This window comes from Amblyraja radiata, chromosome 34, assembly GCF_010909765.2.
Source record: "Amblyraja radiata isolate CabotCenter1 chromosome 34, sAmbRad1.1.pri, whole genome shotgun sequence".
Taxonomy (NCBI): Eukaryota; Metazoa; Chordata; class Chondrichthyes; order Rajiformes; family Rajidae; genus Amblyraja; species Amblyraja radiata.
This window is the reverse complement of record NC_045989.1, coordinates 13,916,699-13,939,263: the sequence shown is the minus strand read 5'-3', so window position 1 is coordinate 13,939,263 and position 22,565 is coordinate 13,916,699. Positions and strand designations below refer to the sequence as shown.

The window sequence follows — 22,565 nt, the reverse complement described above, 5'->3', positions numbered from 1 at the left end:
CCTTAACCTATGCCCAAGTCACAGGAATCTAATATGAATAACAACAATCGATTATCACCTTCTGACTCCTACCACCAAGCCGATTTTGTATCCAATGGGCTAAATCATCCTTGATCCGACATAATCAAATCTTTTAGGTCTAACCTACTATGTGGTATCTCTGCCAGGGCTCCAGCAATTTCTTCCTCTAGTTTCTCATAATGTCCTTGGATACTTTGACCATGCCCTGGAGATTTATCCACCTTAATAAGCCCACCAACATCTCCTTTTTTGTAATGTGGATATGTTCCAAGCGATCACAATTTATTTCCCTTCATTCCACAGCTTCCAACACTTTCTCCATGGTTAACACAGATGAGAAATATTTGTTTAACCTCTCACCCATCTTCTGTGCCTTCACATGGGAGACCTAATCTAATAATAATAATAATAATAAATTTTATTTATGGGCGCCTTTCAAGAGTCTCAAGGACACCTTACAAAAATTGAGCATGTAGAGGCAAAACATATAAGGGGAATGAAATAAATAGTAGAGACATGACTAGTACACAAAGTAAAGACAGAATTCAATACAAAACACAGTACGAGGCAATTAATGCACAGATGAAAAGGGACGGGGACGTGGGGCTAAGGATAGGCAGAGGTGAAGAGATGGGTCTTGAGGCGGGACTGGAAGATGGTGAGGGACACGGAATTGCGGATCAGTTGGGGGAGGGAGTTCCAGAGCCTGGGAGATGCCCTGGAGAAGGCTCTGTCCCCAAAACTGCGGAGGTTGGACTTGTGGATGGAGAGGAGACCAGCTGATGTGGATCTGAGGGACCGTGAGGGTTGGTAGGGGGAGAGGAGGTCAGTGAGATATGGGGGGGCCAGATGGTGGAGGGCTTTGTAGGTGAGGACCAGGATGTTGTAGGTGATCCGGTGGGAGATGGGAAGCCAGTGAAGTTTTTTGAGGACTGGAGTGATGTGATGCCAGGATTTGGTGTGGGTGATGAGTCGGGCGGCTGCGTTCTGGACCAGTTGGAGTCGGTTGATGTAGGTGGAGCTGATGCCAAGGAGAAGTGAGTTGCAATAGTCCAGTCGGGAGGAGATGAAGGCATGGATGAGTCTTTCAGCAGCAGGCGGTGTGAGAGAGGGTCTGAGTTTGGCGATGTTGCGGAGATGAAAGAAGGAGGTTTTAATGACATGGCGGATGTGAGGCTCAAGGGAGAGGGTGGAATCAAAGATCACGCCAAGGTTGCGGACCTGGGGAGATGGGGAGACAGTGGTGCCGTCGATGGTGAGAGTGGGGTTATTGATTTTGCTGAGTCTGGCTTTGGAGCCTATGAGGAGGAATTCTGTCTTATCGCTGTTGAGTTTGAGGAAATTATGTTGCATCCAGGTTTTTATAGCTGACAAACAGGAGTTGATATGGGAGAGGGGGGGGGTTGTGGGGGGATTTGGTGCCAAGGTAAATCTGGGTGTCATCAGCGTAACAGTGGAAGTCCAGATTGAAGTGGCGGAGTATCTGACCAAGGGGTCTCTCTGTACTTATCCTTTTGTTCTTAACATATTTACAGAATCTCTTAGAATGCTCCTTTATCTTATTTGATAAGGTTCATAAGTCTTCCAGATTTTTTGTAGCATGTTGATCTTAATACTTACAGAAACAAGTGCTTCAGCCACACTGGTCAACACTGCTGGACGAAGGGAGTGAATAAGAATTTTGTGTTCAGTCACTGCATACAGCAGCAGAGTTATTGCCTTCTCAGGGCCCAGGTTCTGCAGCAAAGTAGTGAAACTGCCACCACTGAAAGAAGGACAGACACTATTAGAATTCAATGAATTGAAACATTTATATTTTAATTTAATGTGAAACGAATATCACTGGCATCTTTAATTTATGCCCCATTGGATGGCCATGGTTGAGTAGTTGAGACGATGGTTTAGAAATAACATTGGGGTTTCCCTATGCAGGTTTAGATCCTGCCAGCTATGGAAGCAGGTCTGGCTAGAATAATTGGTGCTGTGTACTTGTGAGCTCCCAGATCGAAAATGTCATGGGGGAACACTGTCAGAAGCACTGTGTTCAAAGCATTTTTCCCCCTCACAGCTGGTGGTAAATCTTTGGAATTTGTTATTTTGAAGGTTATGGAGACAAGATCACCATGGATGATCAGTCCCTTCACACCTCCATTCCACATCAGAAAGGGCTTGACGGAATGTGTCCACACAAGGATAACTTCCTCCAATTCCGCTCACTTTGTCCATGTAAAGGTGTAGCAATGGAAACTCACACGAGCCCTAATGAGGGTCCTTTTAGTTACATTAGAAAAGTCTTTGTTTCGGGCTTATTTAGGATCATGCCCTCAAATCTTTCTCCAATACATTGATCACTGCAGTGCTACCATGATGCTCCCTATAAAACAGTTTGACTCCATGTCCAAGAAAGTACATTAACACCTCGACTTACACAGAAAACCATGGAAATTTGGCATGTCTCCAATGACACTTAACAATTTATACAGATGCACCATAGACAGCATCTCCCCAGGATGCATCATAGCTTGGTTCAGCATGCTGTTATGCCAAAGCCCACAAGATATTGCAGAGAATTGTGGATACAACTCAATCGATCTCTCAAACTAGGCATCGTATTTATTCCAATGTGGTTCTGGTGCCCCTTGAAATGAAGTATTTCTTCCTGAAACGTGGCTTGTCCTTTGGCAGAGTGATGGAGCTCTCAACGTATTCCCTATATTTCTTTCACGTTTACTCTCATTCTCTCCCTTCCAGCACAGATCAGAGATAGAATTCCCACGGTACTCACCTTTGAGCCCACCATTCTTCATATTCAACGTGATACTCTTCATAATTTCCACCAGCTCCAATGTGATCCCACCACTGGTCACACATTTCCTTCTACCCTTTCAGCATTTTGCAGGAAACATTCCTTTCAAAGTCTAATTTGCTGTGCTGTTTCTTTCAAATATTGATTTATTGCTCCTTTTGCTCTATAACTATACGGAGTTTTCTTTATTTAATTAGTGGAACCAATAGCAATTATGGAGACATTTGAATGATGTAAAATCTGCCACATTGCAGGGAGTTGTGAAGCAGTGATTTAGGAGAGGTACTTGCTATTCCTCCTATCGTACAGAGGAGCAGATAAGCAAATACAGGATCACCCATTATTAACACCGACGTACAATCTGTGCTTTTCTCAGTTTATAACAGATTTCAATCAAGCATTCTGGGATTATCACACCGGCATAAAAGATGAAATTTACATTTATAAAATGTATACTACTCTTTAAAGGAACTGATGATATACTACTCTTTAAAGGAGCTGAGGCAATAATTCAAGGAAGATGATAAATTCCCTCCATGGCATTTTATAAATTTGAATTCAGTTATTTAAAATTGCCATTAGATGTAGCCACAATTGGATTATTGAATTGGCTCACTGATATTAATGAAAATCTGCCATTTCACTGTTCTAGCCTGTGACCAATCCTTGCCCACTCTTGCTGACTTTGGACAGAAAAATGATACAAAAGAGGAAATTCACCTCAAATGAAGTACACAAGAAGCAACCAGAGCTCAACCACTTACCTCAATGGTAGTGGTGAAGATACAGGTTGACACAGCATTAAGTGGTCATGAGGTGATTGCTGTAACAGAAAAGATATTAGGTTGAAATTCTGTCGACTTTCACAGCTGCAACAACTCTCTGCTATAAATTTATTTGGTTGTCCAATATTATTATTTACAAATCAAATTCTCACCTTTTGCTTATTTCCTTAGCCTTTAAATTCCTTTTGAAATACAGGAATTAATTTTACGCCTTTGATTTCACCAATCACCCAGAACATAGGAACGTGTTATTATGGCTGATCTGCCTAGGTCCCAACTCATCTTCCCTGCTAAATCCCCAGAGCCTTTAATATCCAGGTCTTTCAAAAAATTACTTGTCTTCACTTGAAAATCCTTCCAATGAGCTAACCTCTGCAATTCTCTCGGGCAGACAATTCCCGTAAGAAGAAATTTCCATGTATCTTGGTTTTAACTGATTGGATCTTTATCCCTTCCTTGTGATTCTCTCGTTAGTAAAAACATCCCCACAACTACCCTATCTTGCTCCCTTGGGATCTTATATTTCAATAAGATCACTCCCATCTAAACTCCAAATACAGACCCGCCTAAAAGGGTCACTGCATTTCCCCAAACAATTTCACATTGAATAAAATAGATCCTGAATGCTTGTAATATATTTTTGATCAATGTGCCAAATTGTAACTTTAATCTAATCAATGGTTCATTGCACAGCAAAATATTTCTGTCAAGAAAGGCAATTAAACAGATAGACACCTACCTGCACAAGAATCCTTGGTCTTTGAGGAGAAGGAAATGGAACTTTGTGCATGAAATGACAGATATGTCTGCAAAATACAAGTCAGGTTGAAAATTGAGACTATAATTTTCTTCACGATTCCCAATTAGTCATGAAGCCATCTACTAAATGCTTACTTTACATGTTTTAACAAAAATGCTACCTTTGTGCGGTCCTTGCAATTTTCTATCTGCACATTTTCTGCAACTGTAACACTATAATGCTATAACCTAATATTCTGCACTTTTTCTTTGCACTACCTATTGTACTTGTGTATGACTTGACAGTTCTCATGTATAGTATGATTTGACAAGATAGCGCACAAACAAATTTTTCCCCACTGTATCCAAGTACACGCGATAATAATAAACCAATACCAAATCTAATAAATCATAGAGATGGAGCACAGAAGCAGCCCTTCAGCCTATTGATTCAACATTGACTATCAAACATCTATTTGCACAATTCCCAGTTTATTTATCCCTCATAACGACAAACACCACCAGATTCTACCACTCATTACAATGACCAATCAATTTACCAACCTGCACATCTTTGGGATATTTGCAAAAGTGATTGATGAGAATGGCTCACTTGATGTTGCCTACATAGGCTTTAGTAAAGCATTTAACAATGTCCCTGTGGTAGGCTGGTCCATAAAATGGCATCCATGGTGAGTTGGTAAATTAGATATAAAATTGGTTTGGTCATAGAAGGCAGCGCGCAGTTATGTAGGGGTGTTTTATTGGCAGAATTGTGGGTAGCAAGGAGGTTGTCAAGGAAAATTGCAAGATACAGATCAGTTGGAAATTTGGGAGTTAAATCTGGACAAGTGAGAGGTGATGCATTTTAGGTCAAAGAGGAAAATAAACAAAAAATGACACGATCTATATGCAGGATATACAGATGGGTTTTGGAGTTCAATATAATGCATTCCTGAAAGTGGCAACATAAGTGGATAGAGCGATAAAGAAAACGAGCAACACGATTGCTCTCATCAACCAGGGCCCAATTATAAAAGGTCAATTATAGAAGACATGTTGCAGCTGTATACAATTTGGTTAGACCACGTAGGAGTTTTGTGTGCACATATGGATGCAAAGGCATTGGAGATGGTGCAGAATAGATTGACCAAGAGATTGTCTGGATTGGAGAGTATTAGTTGTAAGGAGAGGTTGGATAAACGTGGATTGTTTTCCCTGCTGTGGAGGCTGTGATGCAATTTGCTAGAAGCATAAAATATGAATGGCATGGATAAGGCAGATAGTTGGATCCTTTCCCCAAGGTGAAAATATTGAATTCTGCAAGGTTCAATTTCAGAGAGGGAATGGCAGAGGGTTCAAAGTTGACTTGTGAGTCAAGTTTTGTTTTTACGCAGAGAGCGGTGGATATCTGGAAGGCGCTGCCAGGGGAGATGGCAGTTGCAGATACAATAACAAGCTGGTAGAGATGCTGCCACTCTGCACCAGAGACCCAGGTTTCATCCTGACCTATAGTGCTGTCTGTGCGGAGTTTGCACATTCTCCCTGAGGAATAATGTGAAAATAGATGTACCATACAGGAAGTACAGCAAAGTTTTAATGGTTCTGGGGTTTGCTGTTTGAGGAGAAATTGAGTAGCCAGGGATCCCTTACGCTGTGGTTCAATAATATGAGAGAAGACTTCCTTGAGAGAAGGATACCTCCTTGGTTTAATCTTAACACAGTTTATGGAAAGACTGGAGGAAAGACTAGGTTCTGAGAGCTCTGCATTAAGGAGGCCATTAAACACACCTAAGCAATTACAAACACCTGTGAAGCCCAGTGTCCCAAACATTATGGTGCCCTGAAATGGGGAGACTACGTATAAACACTGCTTTAATTTCTACATGGTGAAACCAAAATGTATAAAAATGGCCTTTATTAAAATCTGACAATGTGCACTTTAACCAAAAGTGATTTTTTTCCTATTATAAATCTCAAATTGTGGAGTATAGAGGCAAATAAATAAATGATGGGTCTTTGTCTCAAACATTATGGAGGGCACTGTAAGTGAAAGATAAATTTATTATTCAGAAAACTTAGAAGGTGTTACACAAGTTTTAGGTGAGTACTATAAATTCCAGTGTAAAAGTGACAATAACAGCTTATCAATTTGCCACTACAACTACATTCACAATGTGAAATATTTTTAACGATCTCAATTTTTTGCAATAATTCAACACTTTTCTTTAGAATATAAACTAGAGGAAATGCTCCACAAGCACTGCAGGGTTCAAGCTCATCGAAGCAGAGTAAATAGCATTGTCTTTATTCAAAAAACATTGATGCCAATTGTCCCTGCCTCCTTTCCTGAAAGCACAGATCCTCATTTTCTTAAGAGGTTCGCAGGCCCCCTCCGATCCTTGGTAAGCTCCCCGTTATTGACGTTCAACAATGAATTCTGGCTCTTTGGTCATGAAGGAACCACAGTGCTTGATCCTCATCCCAATATTTGAACCATGCAATTCCACTAGGCTGAATACTGACAGTGCATGAAGCCTAACACGTTTTGTCCTCCAACCTAGTGACCTATTATCACTACCAGCTGAGCACTGAGCTGAGACCATGCAATATGAACAGAGTACAGTCATGAACAAATCACATTTCATAGGCAGCTTACTTTTCGATTGGTAGTGCATGGGGTCCGGAGATTGAATAGCGGTATAAAAACGTGAGAAATTTCTGAAAAGCTTCAAAGAATGGCCAGTGTGACAGAAGACAAATACACTTGCTGGTGTGAACGGTTTTCGAGAGGATAGGTTTTCGGTCAGCTGCACTGACCAGGCCTAGTTGTGATCGTTGCTTATCGGTCAAATTCTCCTGGGAAAGAGGCTCATGAAATTGAATAGCTGCGCCGTAAACCTAGGAACAATGACATTTGAGTCTTTTTACTACAGATCAACAACGGTGGTAATTATCAATATAGCACGCTGTAGTAATTAATGCACTACCTAGTTAAGCAATTGTAATCATTCAGAGTGACTGATCCAACACTGCATCCTATACTTTAAAAAATAAAAAATCAGGATTCAGGGATTAAGACTCTTTGCATTTCATTTTTCTTTAACATTTATTCTGTGATAATTAAAAGTAAGAATTTACACATTTCTGACAAAGCTTGGTCTTCCGCACAACTTTAGCTAAAAGAGGTTGGAGAGAACATTTCCATATTTTATTCCCTTATTGAGTCACCATCAACTGCTCAAGAGCAATTAAGTTTGGACATAGAAGAGTAAAGTGAATCATTTGGTGAGGCTTGAATCCTTCATGCAGCAGATCCTCTTTCCTGAGTGATATTTCAAGAACAAAAATAAGAGTTCATCATTTGCCTCCTCCACCTGCTGCAGCATTCAATAATATAAAGGTTAGACTTTTACATCAATACCACTCCCCTGCATCACTCCCAAGCTCATATACAGTGCCCTCCATAATGTTTGGGACAGACATATAATTTATTTATTTGCCTCTGTACTGCACAATTTGAGATTTGTAATACAAAAAATTACATGTGGTTAAAGTGCACACTGTCGAATTTTATTAAAGTTCATTTTTATACATTTTGGTTTCACCATGTAGAAATTACAGCTGTGTTTGTACATAGTCCCCCCATTTCAGGGCACCATAATGTTTGTGACACATGGCTTTACAGTTGTTTGTAATTGCTCAGGTGTGTTTAAATGCCTCCTTAATGCGTAGGAACCTGCTCCTCAACACCTTAAAGACCAAGGAGATAATAATAGACTTCAGGAAGAATAAAACGGACATGGTACCATTAATTATCAGAGGGGACTGTGTGGAGAGGGTGGCGGATTTCCGCTTCCTGGGAATCCATATTGAGGAGGACCTGACGTGGAGCGTGAACACCTCTGCGCTGCTGAAAAAGGTCCAGCAGAGACTGCACTTCCTGAGGGTGCTCAGGAAGAATAACATCACTCAGAGACTGCTGCTGTCCTTTTATCGGTGCTCCATTGAGAGCATCCTAACATACTGTGTATGCGTATGGTACACCAGCTGCACAGCGGCTCAGAGGAAAGCGCTCCAGAGGGCCATTGACAACACCCAGAGGATTGTCGGCTGCCCTCTCCTTACCTTGGAGGACTTACACAGTTCCCGCTGCATCAAAAAATCCCAGAGTATTATAAAGGACATTTCCCACCCCGGACACTCCCTGTTTGAACTGTTACCGTCAGGGAGACGGTACAGATCTACAAGGACAAGGACAAACAGACTTAAAAACAGTTTTTACCCCACTGCTATAAAGGCACTAAATGTAGCCGCCAAGGAACGCAGGGGCGATACATACTAAGAGACTGTGAAATCGACAGAAGGATGTAGGGCTGGGTGTTTATGCGTGCTATTTTTATGATATTTATTTTAGTTGTTTATCTTTTTTAAATATTTTACCTTGTATGTATCGTTAGCTTTTAGAAATGTTTGAATGGTGCACTGACTGGCTGACATTTTACAATTTCGTTGTACATGGTTCATGTTACAATGACAATAAAGAAACTATTCTATTCTATTCTAATTTGGGATTCGCCACCTGCGTGACGCGCAAATGACGCCCAAGTGGGACAGGACCTTTACTAATCGCAAAGGGACTGGCAGGCCAAGGAAGACCTCCACAGCTGATGACAGAATTCTCTCTATAGTAAAGAAAAATCCCCAAACACCTATCCGCCAGATCAGAAACACTCTTCAGGAGTCAGGTGTGGATTTGGCAATGTTCAAGAAGGAACTGCAGATGCTGGAAAATCGAAGGTAGCATGCATGCTGCCTCACCCGCTGAGTTTCTCCAGCATTTTTGTCTACCATGGATTTGTCAATGGCCACTGTCTGCAGAAGACCTCATGAACAGAAATACAGGGGCGACACTGCAAGATGCAAACCACTGGTTAGCTGCAAAAATAGGATGGCCAGGTTACAGTTTGCCAAGAAGTACTTAAAAGAGCAACCACAATTCTGGAAAAAAGGTACTGTGGACAGATGAGACGAAGATTAATATATCAGAGTGATGGCAAGAGTAAAGTATGGAGGAGAGAAGGAACTGCCCAATATCCAAAGCATACTACCTCATCTGCGAAACACGGTGGTGGGGGTGTTATGGCCTGGGCATGTATGGCTGCTGAAGGTTCTGGCTCACTTATCTTCATTGATGATACAACTGCTGATGGAAGTAGCATATAGAATTCTGAAGTGTATAGACACACCCTATCTGCTCAAGTTCAAATGCCTCAAAACTCATTGGCCGGCAGTTCATTCTACAGCAAGACAATGATCCCAAACATACTGCTAAAGCAACAAAGTTTTTCAAAGGTAAAAAATGGTAAATTCTTGATTGGTCAAGTCAATCACCCGATCTGAACCCAATTGAGCATGCCTTTTATATGCTGAAGAGAAAATTGAAGGGGACTAGCCCCCAAAACACACATAAGCTAAAGATGGCTGCAATACAGGCCTGGCAGCGCATCACCAGAGAAGACACCCAGCAACTGGTGATGTCCATGAATCGCAGAATTCAAGCAGTCATTGCATGCAAACGATATGCAACAAAATACTAAACATGACTACTTTCATTTACATTACGTTTCTGTGTCCCAAACATTATGGTGCCCTGAAATGGGGGGACTATGTATAAACACTGCTGTATTTTCTGCATGGTGAAACCAAAATGTATAAAAATGGCCTTTATTAAAATCTGACAATGTGCACTTTAACCACATGTGATTTTTCTCCATTACAAATCTCTATTAGTGGAGTACAGAGGCAAATAAATAAATAATAGGTCTTTGTCCCAACCATTATGGAGGGCACTGTACTTTGAATCACTAATACCCCAAATCTATTTACTTCTGCTGTGAATATAATCAATTACTAAACCTCAACACTTCTTGAGATTCACTATCTTCTGGGTGAAGAAAGTCCTTCTCATTTCAGTCCTCAATAACCTATCCTTTTGTGACTACAAACTCTGCTTCGGACACATCAGTAAGATGACACACCATTCATGCGTCTACCCTGTTCAGCCCCACATTTTGTTTCCATGTCCCAGGAAGATCACTCCTCATTCTGCTAAATGAGGATTCTGCTCAATTTGGCTAAAATAACAGAGAACATCTTTACACGCCTGCATCCTTGTTACTGGTCAACAATAATTGAAATGAAAAAAGGAAAATGTTATAAAATGTTATGTTATAGTTCTTAAAATGTATTTTTTTTAAATTAGCTGACTATTCAAGTGTTTCTATGCATTAATTCTTGGCAACCACATAAAGCAAATAAACTATTAAGCACAACCCCACAAGAACATGAGGCACTAATAACAGGCTTGATGTGAATGTACCTTTTCTGCAGAAGCTGCTGTAAGCACAAATGTAGAGAAAACAGGAAGCGGATATTTGGTATTGCAAGGCCAACATTCAATGGTTGCCCCCATTGGCAGGCAAAAGAGAGGTACTGATACAGGCAAAGGGAAAGATTCATAATCTTCTTCTGGATACCTACATATTAAACCTGTAATAGACAAAAGACAGCCAGAATTCATTTTTTTTAAATATTACTACTACACCATTGTTTGCTCAGGCTAGAACTTGCAGCTCTCTGAAATTTTATACGCCTTATAGAGCCTCAGCATTACATCTCTGTTTTTGTATTCCAGTCCTCTTGATATAAATGCAAGCATTGAATTTGCCTTACTACTGATTCACCTTGCAAAATAACTTTTTGGGAGTCCTCCACCAGCACTCCCAAGTCCCCTTGCACCTCCGATTTCTGGATTCCCTCTCCATTTAGAAAAGAATCTACGCCTTTATTCCTATTACCAAAATGCATGACTTCACACTTTGCTATACTGAATTTCACCTGCCACTTCTCTACCCACTCTCCAAACCTGTCCAAGTCCTTCAGCAGAGCCCTTGCTTCATCTACACTGCCTGCCCATCCACCTAACTTAGCGTCATCTGCAAACTTGGCCACAAAGCTTTCAATCAACTTATCCAAATCATTAATAGACAACGTGAAGAGAAGCGGCCCCAGCATTGCCCATTGCGGAACTCCACTAGTCACTGGCAGCCAACCTTTAAAAGCGCCTTTTATTGCAACTCTTTGCCTTCTGCCATCCAGCCAACCCACTATCCATGCAATTATCTTCTCGTTTAATACCTTGGGCGCTCTTCCTCCCTAGCAGCCTGACATGCAGCACCTTATCGAAGGCCTTCTGAAAATCTAGGTAAACAACACCTAGAGCCTCCTCTCTGTCTGTCCTGCTATTAACGCAAAGAACTCCAGCAGATTCGTCAGGCAAGATCTTCCCTTTACAAAACCATGCTGACTTTGATCTATTTCATCGTTCTTAAATTCTAAATGTTCATATAAATGTTACACACTCTCTTTGATACACCCTGTCCTTGTTTAGCCACAAATGTTAACACATTGATTTCATCATAGATTCAACACCTACCAGCTTTGTAAGCTATAGTGTTGGTCTTGGCCAAAGACTTCTTGTAGCATAAATATACAGCTGATCCCCACTGGAACAGAAAATTAAATAAATCATTTAATTTCACACTTGATTGTACACATCAATGTTCACCAAAACTGTCAAGGTTTACAATGAAAATTGTTGATTCAAACCAGTAGAGGTAACAAAGCAACTGGAGCAGCTCCCTCACAGCTCCATTGACCCGGGTTACATCTTTACCTCCAGGGTATGTGTGGGGTTAGCACATTCTTTCTGTGACCGTGCAGGGTCCCTCCAGTTACTCTGATTTCCCCGACATCAGAGATTGGTAGATTGATTGGCAGCTATAAATTGCCTCTCGTATGTGGGTGAGCGGTATCTGGAGTGGTTGATGGGAATGCCGGGAAAATAGGCCATAGAAAAAAAAAAGGTATGGCCATGGAATTGCCCCATTAGCCCGTACAGATTTGATGCGTTAAAATGCATTTTATGTGGTAAGGAAATATGAAATACAAGAATATATTACAAAGCAACAGATTTGTACACATTTTGGAAAAAATGCTTCAATTGCAAGTTGTCCCCGCTTCAGACAACCTAAAAGAGATGCTAAAACATCTCATTCATAGAAACATTATTTATTTATTAGGATAATATATTCATTTCTTCTAAGAATAAGCCATTCTTTGGAATGGATTACATTCTAGATGGTGGGGTTTAGAAGATTAGTGTAAATCAGAAAGGGGAATGCAGAATCAAAGGTAACAAGAAAATACTGATAAACAGTCAGGTACATGAATCGTCTCTGTGGGTTTGAAATATACTTTGGTACTCTAGTTTACCAAAGGGGAAGTCAACATGCCTTGAGGCTTTCCAGCTACTGTATGTAAAAGAGATTGGCCTTATATGTTCAAAAATATCCTGTTATTTATCGTTCTTAAAGAAACAATGACTTGGATCATAGAGTATTCACACAGCATGTTTTTTTAAATGGTTTCAGAAACTGATCAAAAACGTATGGAGTCTGTGATATTTTAAATTCACTCGATGGCAGAAGAAGACAGGTCCAGTATTATTTGAAGGTTGTAACATTACAGGCCAAAACACCGGAGGAGTTTGTCAATTTCAAAATGTCCCTAAGACTTCACTTCAGCTTAATGGGAAAGCTTTCAGATTCAGTGTTTGACAAATCTAACAACTTTGCTCTAATGCTTATACACTGTGAAATGCTGTTAACTGGCATGTGCTGTGTGCTAAGACTTGCACTGACCCTGGGTGAAGCCACTACACGTGTTCTGTGGGGAAGGGCCACAGTTTAGGGACCTCCTGCCATTTCATACAAATTAGTTGAAATCTGGGTTAAAACCTCCATGAACCAGGGATCTTACAGTGGTAAGTGAATGATAACTGACGACCCACACTAACATATACATTTCTTACATGCCTTATGACACACTAAAACACTACTTGTAACATTCTGGGATTGACTTTGCTTGTTCTTGCATCCAGACAGAATATTGTTACTTTCAACTTAATTTAAGATTCTAAATATACTGTTAGGCTGATGCTAGGTGATGGTGATGGAATACTGCACTATTGAAAGTCCATTTCCATGTGTAACTTACTTACTAACTATCGTAGTCGCTGCCTCAAAAACGCTAGCAGCATCATCAAGGACCCACATTATCCTGGCCACTCACTCATCTCCCCACTACCCTCAGGTAGAAGGTACAGGAGCCTGGAGTAGCTTAATGAGTCAGGCAGCATCTCTGTAGAAGACAAATGGGTGTTGTTTCGGGTCGGGTCTGAAGAAGGGTCCCGACTCAAAACGTCACCGATCCTTCTTTTCCAGAGATGCTGCCTGATCCGCTGAGTTACTTCAGCACTTTGTGTCTATCTTCTATTTCAAAGTAATATTTTGTTTGAGAATCAAACTTTTTCTCTGCTATTTGGTAAAATCTCTGGCAATTTAATAAGCAAAAAAAAAAAATCTGCTGGAAGACCCTTCTTCAGACAGGAAATGTCATTTATTGATTTCCCTCCACAGATGCGGCCTGACATCTTCCCTTTCTTCAGCTATATGTTTTCTAACCACGATTCCAACATCTGCAATCTCTTGTGTCTGACAGTTTAATATCTCATTTTAACTCATTTTAACACATTTTCAAACAGCTGTGACTGGGGATGTGCAATAAGAGCTGTATCTCGAGCTTATCACATTCATTTTACTATTGTGGTGCCAATAAAAACTCCAATTACTTTGGCCTATATATGGTTGCTTCAAAGTCATGTCAGAAGGCAGTTGGGGAACTCACTATTTACAAATGAAATCCTGATTAAATAATAAACAACAATGGACTCCTTAAAGATTATTCAGGATTACTGCAAGATCACAAAATGACAATCATTTCTCAATTTTACTTCCTTCTACATTCATTGCTCTGTTGAAACACAAATGCTTGACCTCAGTCAGCATTAAATGTAATGTGGTTATAACATCAAGGAGAACTCATCTGCATTTAGACTATATAACAAATCTTGTCATAAGAGTTACCCAAAAGTAAGTTGATGACCTTACCATGCTGCTGTTTAAATTTTTGTCCACCCTGCAGAAAGTATGTGGTGGCGTCTCGCCTTTACTTGGAACAATGATACAAATATCAGTAACAGCCAGTGAATTCTGGGCTGTGTTTTCTGGTGCCCGTCGATATGTGATATAGATTCGTTGAGATGAAGTGCCACCACTGATGATAGCAGGTCGGCCATAAGGTGTGGTTTGAATGATTTGGCATCCATGCTTCAGTCTCTCTTTCCATTCGTATAAAACACTAGAAAACAATACTAGATTAACCACTATTAATTGGTAATTATCCCACGATAAATAAATTAGATGCTAGCTGAGCTGCTTCTATCTAAATCAGAAATTAGGAGATTGCTAATAAACTACATTTCTCTTAAAATGAAAATGAGGTGTGATATTACATATTCATAAAAATAACTAGGTTAATTAATGCAAGGCAAAGCAAGGACTTTCCTTTGTAATCTGATGTACAATTTTGGAGTACAAAGCTACGGATGCTGTAAATCATAAACAAAAGTACAGTAGACAGGAACTGCTCAGAAGGTCAAGTAGCATCAGTAGAAAGAGAAACAGAGTTGACTTTCAATCAAGTACCATTCATCACAACTGGAAAAGTTAGAGGTCAAGCATGTTTTAAGTTGCAGAGGGGGAGGGTGAAGAGAGCTTGTCGTAGGGTGCAGATCAAAATGGTGAAAGTAATAATTATTTTAAAAATAGTAATTGGAAGATAAATAATATGGAGCTGAACGAAAATGTACACACTGAAGCAAGGGTACAGATTCATCTATGAGAGAAAAAATGAGGATATACATGAAATTGTTAAATTTGATATTATGTTTGCAAAAAGCTTTGTTGCAAGAGGGGCTGTGATTCTTGTACTTACACTGGACATTGCTGTACCAATATTGGAGGTCAAGGACAGAGAGATCGGAGTGGGAGTGGGATGGAGAATTACGTGTTTTTTGGGTTATTTTTGATATTTGTTCTTGATTTAGACTGTTCTCAAAGAATAATTTACTAATTTAAGAATTACATCTTTTAATACACAATTATAATTATCGTCACAAGTATAATTAGAACCACCCTGATCTAAATGACTAGCACAGCAGACTCCAGGAACTGGACAATCTATTCCTAGTGTTCACTACATTTTGATATTGAAACAGAATATTGTGTATGCATTTGTTTTAGTAGTAGTTGAAGTTAACAGAGTTCTGTTAGAGGTGTTCAGCGCCTGAATTCTATTTGACACCATAGCACTATAATCTTGCTACTCTTACCATTAAAAAAAACTTTAGTTTCTCAGGCTTGAAGTTTAATAAAACATGAAATTATTATTATGATATTTTCAGTTCCTGGCATAGAAGGATTGTTGTATCCAACATTCCTTTCACAACAACAATTTGCCCTTGCTGGACGGTCAAGATCTATTGATAAGGCAATTGCGTTAAATACCTTGAGATACCTATATATGAAATGGGTTAGAAAGTTTCAGTTTAGAGGACAAATGAGGGTGTGCTATAAATGCTGGCCGTGCCCATAATGTCTACAAATTATGACCAAATACATTTTTTAAATGTAGATAGTATATTTCTTTTGATTTTCTAATTAGATGTATTAGATACTATACTGTATTTATGCACCCTAATGATGTAGAAATATTGCAAAAGGTACAACATTTATTCACTAGAATGACAGTGGAAGAGGTTTTGCCCATAAGAAATAGCTGACTAGGCTAAATATATGTCAGTGCTAACTAAACCCAAGCCAATTTACCAATGTAATTTTGAATACATTTAATCAACAGATGGGTATGTAATTATTAAACATTCTCTTCCCTGCAGTTAACCTAGCGTAAAATCTCCATCTATAAGAAACTGCTCATGGGTGGATGAATTCAGTAGAACATTAGTGAATATGGACTAGTATGGAGAGAGTCAGGGTCTCTTGATATAGGAAATAGAAATGTCATTCTGGTGCGATGGAGCACATGATCTGAAATAGAAAATCTTGCTGTATACCCAATCTATGTGATCAGCTCCACTTGATAATCGAATGCCTAATACTGACAATAGTATAAAAGCGATCCACACTCTGGTTCTTAAACCTTCCAACCCGAAAGTTGAATAACAAGTAATCTAAACTCTAACAATGACTGCCCAACCTCGGTAACATACAACTGAAGTTGGTCAAAGCCTAAATGTTCGTTAGAACTATCATTGTGATACAAAATAAAAATAAAAATAAAATAGGGATATGTTGACACCCTAAAGGAATTATGAAAACAATCTATCACCCAGGGAAGTAATAAAAATTATAAGAATTATTCTGTATCTATGGTGCATCCTGGGTGCAACCTGCATTTGGTGTGAAAAGAACTAAAAGCCTGAGCATTTTAAAACATGTTGTTGTCAGTTAATGTGAAGGGAACTTGTACTCCAAACTTGTTCATGAAGATAGAATATGCCAAAGGTTCAGAAGCATTGAATATTACACAATTCAGTATAGGTTTGAAATATCTATTTTAACAAAGTTAACAAGCTACACATATTACTGAAATGAATGTCAAGTACAAAGATGAAAGCCATACACTACATGATATATTGCAATCTGAATTAATGTTAATTGTAGTCACATACCCTAGATCAGTCAGAGGTGGCTTATCTCTACCTCTTTTGTAGCATAAAAAAATTTGAGGACCCATCAAACTTCCATTATTGAGATCAGCGGATAATCCTGTTTGAGTAGTTTCAACACATGTATACCCTTGAGGAACTTCCTCTCCCAATGATTTCACAATGACAGCCACATCTGTAATGGGTGTTTTTGGTTTAGCTAATTTATGGCAGTTGTCATTAAACTGTATCTCCTCTTCAAGCGGCTTTGATGCACTAGTCATGCCTGCCACCACAAAATAGTCAGCGACACGAGGACCTTTGTCTTCCATCATGACTGATCACCTGAAAAGAAAGAACATGATTATGCAAATTGCAATGCTTCACCTTAAATGCAAACACTACCTTTTTACACCACAGATAATTAAACATTGTTTTTAGAGAAAAGGTATTTGTGGCTTCCCTGCCAGGTAAGCTTTCAAGAAACAAATCCAATCCAACTACACGAGAGAGGGGGATAATGGAAGAAGTGTGTACCATTAATCTCACAATTTAACTTATAGCAGTCGAAAGACTCTGCTGACAAGATAATGGGAGACCTGAAGGAATCATTTTCTTTGCACAGTTTAATGTTGTCAGCTGAACCAATTATAAGTGACAGTTACAGTGCTTTATCAAATTTTGGTTGGTTAATATTCCATTTATTATGCAAAACTATGGACACATATCAGTCACAAAACAAACTGCTGGAGGATAGACACAAAAAGCTGATTGATTGATAAAAAATACATCATGCAGCATTCTTCAGAAGAATGGTCTCAACCCAAAACATCAGCCATTCCTTCTCTCCAGAGCTGCTGCCTGTCCCGCTGAGTTACTCCAGCTTTTTGTGTCTATCTTCAGTTTAAACCAGCGTCTGCAGCTCCTTCTTACACAAACTGCTGGAGGAACTCACTGGATCAGGAAAATGGACAGATGATGTTTCAGGTCAGGACAATGAACTACTCTAGCTCTTAGTTCAGATTGAAACAATACATCTCAAAGAATATAAATAACTTGCTCATTGCAAAATGTGAATGGACTTCTCAAATAAGTCTTTCTCCTGGGATCTCTCGAATTCGGTTTACATTTCTGATGAGTGTTATGAACTATCTGTTTAAATATCTCCCACTGCTCGTCTACTGACCTACCCCTTATTTATCCAATCCATTCCAGACAATTCTCCATTCATACCATTACAATTGTTCATATTTACAATGAGAAAATTGGTTATGGACTTGGATACAGATCCTCAAATTGTATCTAAAATTCTAGTATATTGTGATCACTAATTCTTAAACACAACATATTTTATTAATCCTACTCCATCACACATAACCAAGTCTAAAATAGCCTGTTCTATAAAATTGGCAAATCTAAAATAGGTTTAACATGCTACGCTAAAAAACAATTCCTGACATACTCCATAAATTCATCTTCCAGCCCTCTAAAGTGCAAGTAGACAGAACCCGGATGGTGTGCAGATTGATTGGGCCTATTACTGCATGTTCCATGTTTAGTTACTTGTCTTATTTATAATCAGTGTTGTGCAAGATACACAATAAGTACTGCACTTTTGAGAGACAGCTCAAAGTGTAGTTAAAGCACAGGATTATTGTAGTGTTCTTATATTGGCAGCTCATTAAGGTCATCAATTCCGTCACACTCGTGCTGAGGTAAACATTTCTCCCAACAGCACATGGATGGATTGGAATGTACTGAGAATACAACAGTTACGCAGTCAATGAGTTCACCAGAATATACTTCTACATCGCAGACTATTTCAAGGTCATAAATTTACAAAGTAGATAAATTATTGTACCCGAGGTTGAGGATTTACCCGAGCATGCCTGCTATTCAATGTTCCTTTTTATTGATAATTTAGTAATTCAGCTGAATACATGCCTGAATAAAAATCATCATTTATTTTAGTAAGGCAATTGGCACAATGTCCCACTGAGGTGAAGGACGCATTGCCCTTTCTCATCATTTAACAGGTGCATGACAGTTGCACGTAATAGTATCTATAACCGTCCCCTTATGCAACCCGCCAATAAACGTTTCTGGAAATAGTTACAGTGCCCTCCATAATGTTTGGGACAAAGACCCATCATTTATTTATTTACCTCTGTACTCCACAATTTGAGATTTGTAATAGGAAAAAAAAATCACATATGGTTAAAGTGCACATTGTCATATTTTATTTTGGCCATTTTTATACATTTTGGTTTCACCATGTAGAAATTACAGATGTGTTTATACATAGTATCTCTCCTCCACTTCCCCCCCCCCCCCCCCTCCCCCCTCTGGTTGCAAGGAAAAGGACCAGGGGAGAGGAAATACAAGGAATTTGATTTGACATACAGTCGTACCAATAAAAAGTAACAAAACACAAAATATACATTTTAACATAAACATCCATCACAGTGTCTCCTCCACATTTCATCATTGTGATGGAAGGCAAAAAAAGTTCAATCTATTCCCTTCTTTGTTCTCCCGCAGTCGGGGGCCTCGAGCCTTCCGTTGACAGGACGAATTTGGCTCCCGTAGCCGGCGGTCAGGCCCTCCACGTCGGACAATCAAGCTTCCGAATCTAAGGAGCTCGCAGGTCCCCGTGCCGGGTGATTGGACCCTGGGTCGGGGCTAGTCGAACCTCTTGCTACTTTGGAGCTTCCTGACATCGGTCTCTATCCGAGACTGCGAGCTCCTCGATATTGGAATCTGCAGGCCGCAGTTGGAGCGTTGATCACAGGCAAAGGATTGCAGGCTCCGATGGTAAGCCCACATCCCCGTGGTGGGGCACAAAGTCAGTCTCGAGCAAGGCCGCCAGCTCCATGATGTTAGGCCGCAGAGCCACCAGAGATATGATCCGGGGAAAAAAATAAGATCCCATCTCCGGCAAGTTATGAAATTGAAAAAAAAGTTTCACCCAATCCCCCCACCCCCACATAAAACAAACCAGAGAACATTAACACATACTTTTAATATACACTAAAAAAGACGAAAAGACAGACAGACCGTTTCGAGGCTACCATCGCTGATAGCGCCACCCGGTTTATGTGGATATGAAAGGTTTGAGGGATATGGGCCAAACGAGGACAGGTAGGACCAGCTTAGATGGGGCATCTTGTTCGGCATGGGCAAGTTGGGCCAAAGGGCCTGTTCCCGTCCAGTATGACTCATCCTTTTGTGGAATCGTCCTGTACGCTTCGGCCTCGCCCTTCAGGGACTGTCAGAACGCCCAGGGTCAGGGCATCACCCGATGGTTTATTGCATGGTAACGGCTCTCTGCCATCGCTCCTGCTCTTATCCCTACAAACTGCTTCCACAGCCCTTTGAGGAAACCTTTACCATGATATTCAGGAGATAAATTTGCCCCATCTGTCTTAAATTGGTGACTTTGTGATTTAGTGAAAACTGGAGCTAGATTCTCCCACAAGAAGAAATATCCACTCTACATCCCATTCTCATAATATTGCATGCTTTGATCAAGACCCATCCCACCAATTCAACTCTTCCAAACTCCAGCCAATACAATCCTGGTCAATCATTCCTCGTAAGTCAAACTACCATGAAAGTAAAATTTTCCACGATATTAAACTTGTACAGGCGGCAATTCCTGTTACTTGATGTTCTTTAGTTATCCGGATAATTTGCTGAGATTCCTTTAAAATTGTAGATTGAAAAGTATGAGAAAGCCAAGTTCCAATAAGGATCGTGCAATTCTGGTGTGTGGAAACTCATTTTATGTCACTGAGACAATTCAGGATACTATAATACAATGGTTTTTATGCCTATCTTAAAGTCAGCGTTGTACAACAAAGAAAGAAACCCCTCAACCATGCCAACCCTTTGCCTGCACTTTCTTTCTATTTAATATCTATGGAAGACAACAGAAATCTCCCCCAAATAGAGAACTGCAAGCTCAATACGAGTGAAATTAACATTGTACAAAAAGTGTTAAGAATAAATTATTGGGACTGAGAGGTAATATTCACATTTTAAACAAAATGTTAATTCCAGATAAAATTTAGTAGATTAAAAAACCCCATTTAATCTCTAGTGGTAAGTGATACCAAGGTAAAAGACTGATATGATCTTAATGAATCATGCAGAAGGCACAAAGGATCGAATGCTGTACTCCTCCCTCTATTTCTTACTGCCTCTTGATCAAGGACAAAGGATAAGGTCAAAGAGATGGTTGAGAAAGCAAGAAAGACATATCGATGTTGAGCACATTCATGTGTGAATATAATCATGTGTGCATATGCACTTGTGTAGGTGGATGAGCTTTGACATCCATGCAAAGTCTGGTGTCCAATTGACGATGTGTATTTCCATGGGATCAATGCTTAACAGGGTGAAGACCACAAGATAGCTGGCATGTACCAGCTGTTCCATATTAAATGAAGTCACGCACAAATAGCCCACTCCACAATATGAACTTTGGTACCTGGAAAGTCAGCTCCCTCATGCACTGTCCTAATCGTATCTGCCCTGTCAAGGGCTTGGAGACTCTCACTGACATTAGCACTGGTGCTTTTTTCTGAGACACTACGAGGAAGAAATTGCTAGCACAATGAACAAACATTGATACACTACCTCCTGGAAGAGCTAACAGAGGCTGAAAGCCTTTCTTTATGGAGTGGGTTTGATATCTAATCCCACTCTGACATCTCCATCAATCACTGGCATCGAAGCAACAGAAACAATAGAAATGCTACTACAAGAAACTCAGTGTGAAGGACAGTGCAAAGATAGCTTTTCTTATATATTATCTCACAGACAACCATCAAGAGTCATGAAATGCCATAGCATCAAGAGTGTCCAGAAGTCTCTCTGTTAAAAGATTCATTGGTTCTTGACTGGAAAACAACACAACATGCTTGGATGAGAATTATCGGGAAATCCAGCAATTTTTTAAACTGCAAACACATTGTGTTCCTGGATTGAAAGTTCTACCGCACCCCAAGGGAGAAGAAACAGCTGTACAGGCAACTGAACATCAAGATCCAACAAAAACATCTGGCCTAGAGAACAGATGGCGAGTAAAATGAGCACATGACATCCAGAGATTTGCTGACAACCACGACAAGGCTATCACTAGCCAATTGCTCAATGCTCCACCACATTGAGAGCAAAGAACTGAAATAAACTTAACAAGACAGACAAGCAATTAGCAGCAATACTTCAAAGAACACCAACCAGAACTCTGATCTTCATCCATGTATTGTTTATTCGACTCCATAGCTAAATATTTGGTTCACTCTTGCTGCTACCTATGAAACACCCTGAAAATCTAAAATGCTTTATTCCTACAACAGAATGGTATCCCTGCTATAGTTCTGAATTGTAGCAGACAGGAACTTTAGTCTCAACTTCATAATGTTATCCAAGGAAAGGTGTAAAATTGAAGGGTACATCAGAGCTGCCATTATCATGTCCACCTTCAAGAAAAGAGATGGGCAAATCCATCTGCAATAGC

At 39.8% G+C, this 22,565-nt stretch overlaps 1 protein-coding gene across 9 annotated transcripts in view; it reads right to left on the bottom strand.

Moving 5' to 3' along the window:
- dennd4a (DENN domain containing 4A) overlaps positions 1–22,565 on the bottom strand; it is an 83,405-nt gene that overhangs the window by 50,662 nt on the left and 10,178 nt on the right. For all 9 annotated transcript variants that reach the window (XM_033050526.1, XM_033050522.1, XM_033050524.1 and 6 more), the window contains exons 2-9: positions 17,066–17,386; positions 14,424–14,673; positions 11,849–11,918; positions 10,733–10,902; positions 7,010–7,251; positions 4,352–4,418; positions 3,592–3,650; positions 1,642–1,786 (exon numbers count right to left, since the gene is read on the bottom strand). In XM_033050526.1, the coding sequence (XP_032906417.1) occupies positions 1,642–1,786; positions 3,592–3,650; positions 4,352–4,418; positions 7,010–7,251; positions 10,733–10,902; positions 11,849–11,918; positions 14,424–14,673; positions 17,066–17,376 (1,314 nt within the window). In that variant the 5' untranslated portion in view covers positions 17,377–17,386. The remainder of the gene's footprint in view (positions 1–1,641; positions 1,787–3,591; positions 3,651–4,351; positions 4,419–7,009; positions 7,252–10,732; positions 10,903–11,848; positions 11,919–14,423; positions 14,674–17,065; positions 17,387–22,565) is intronic.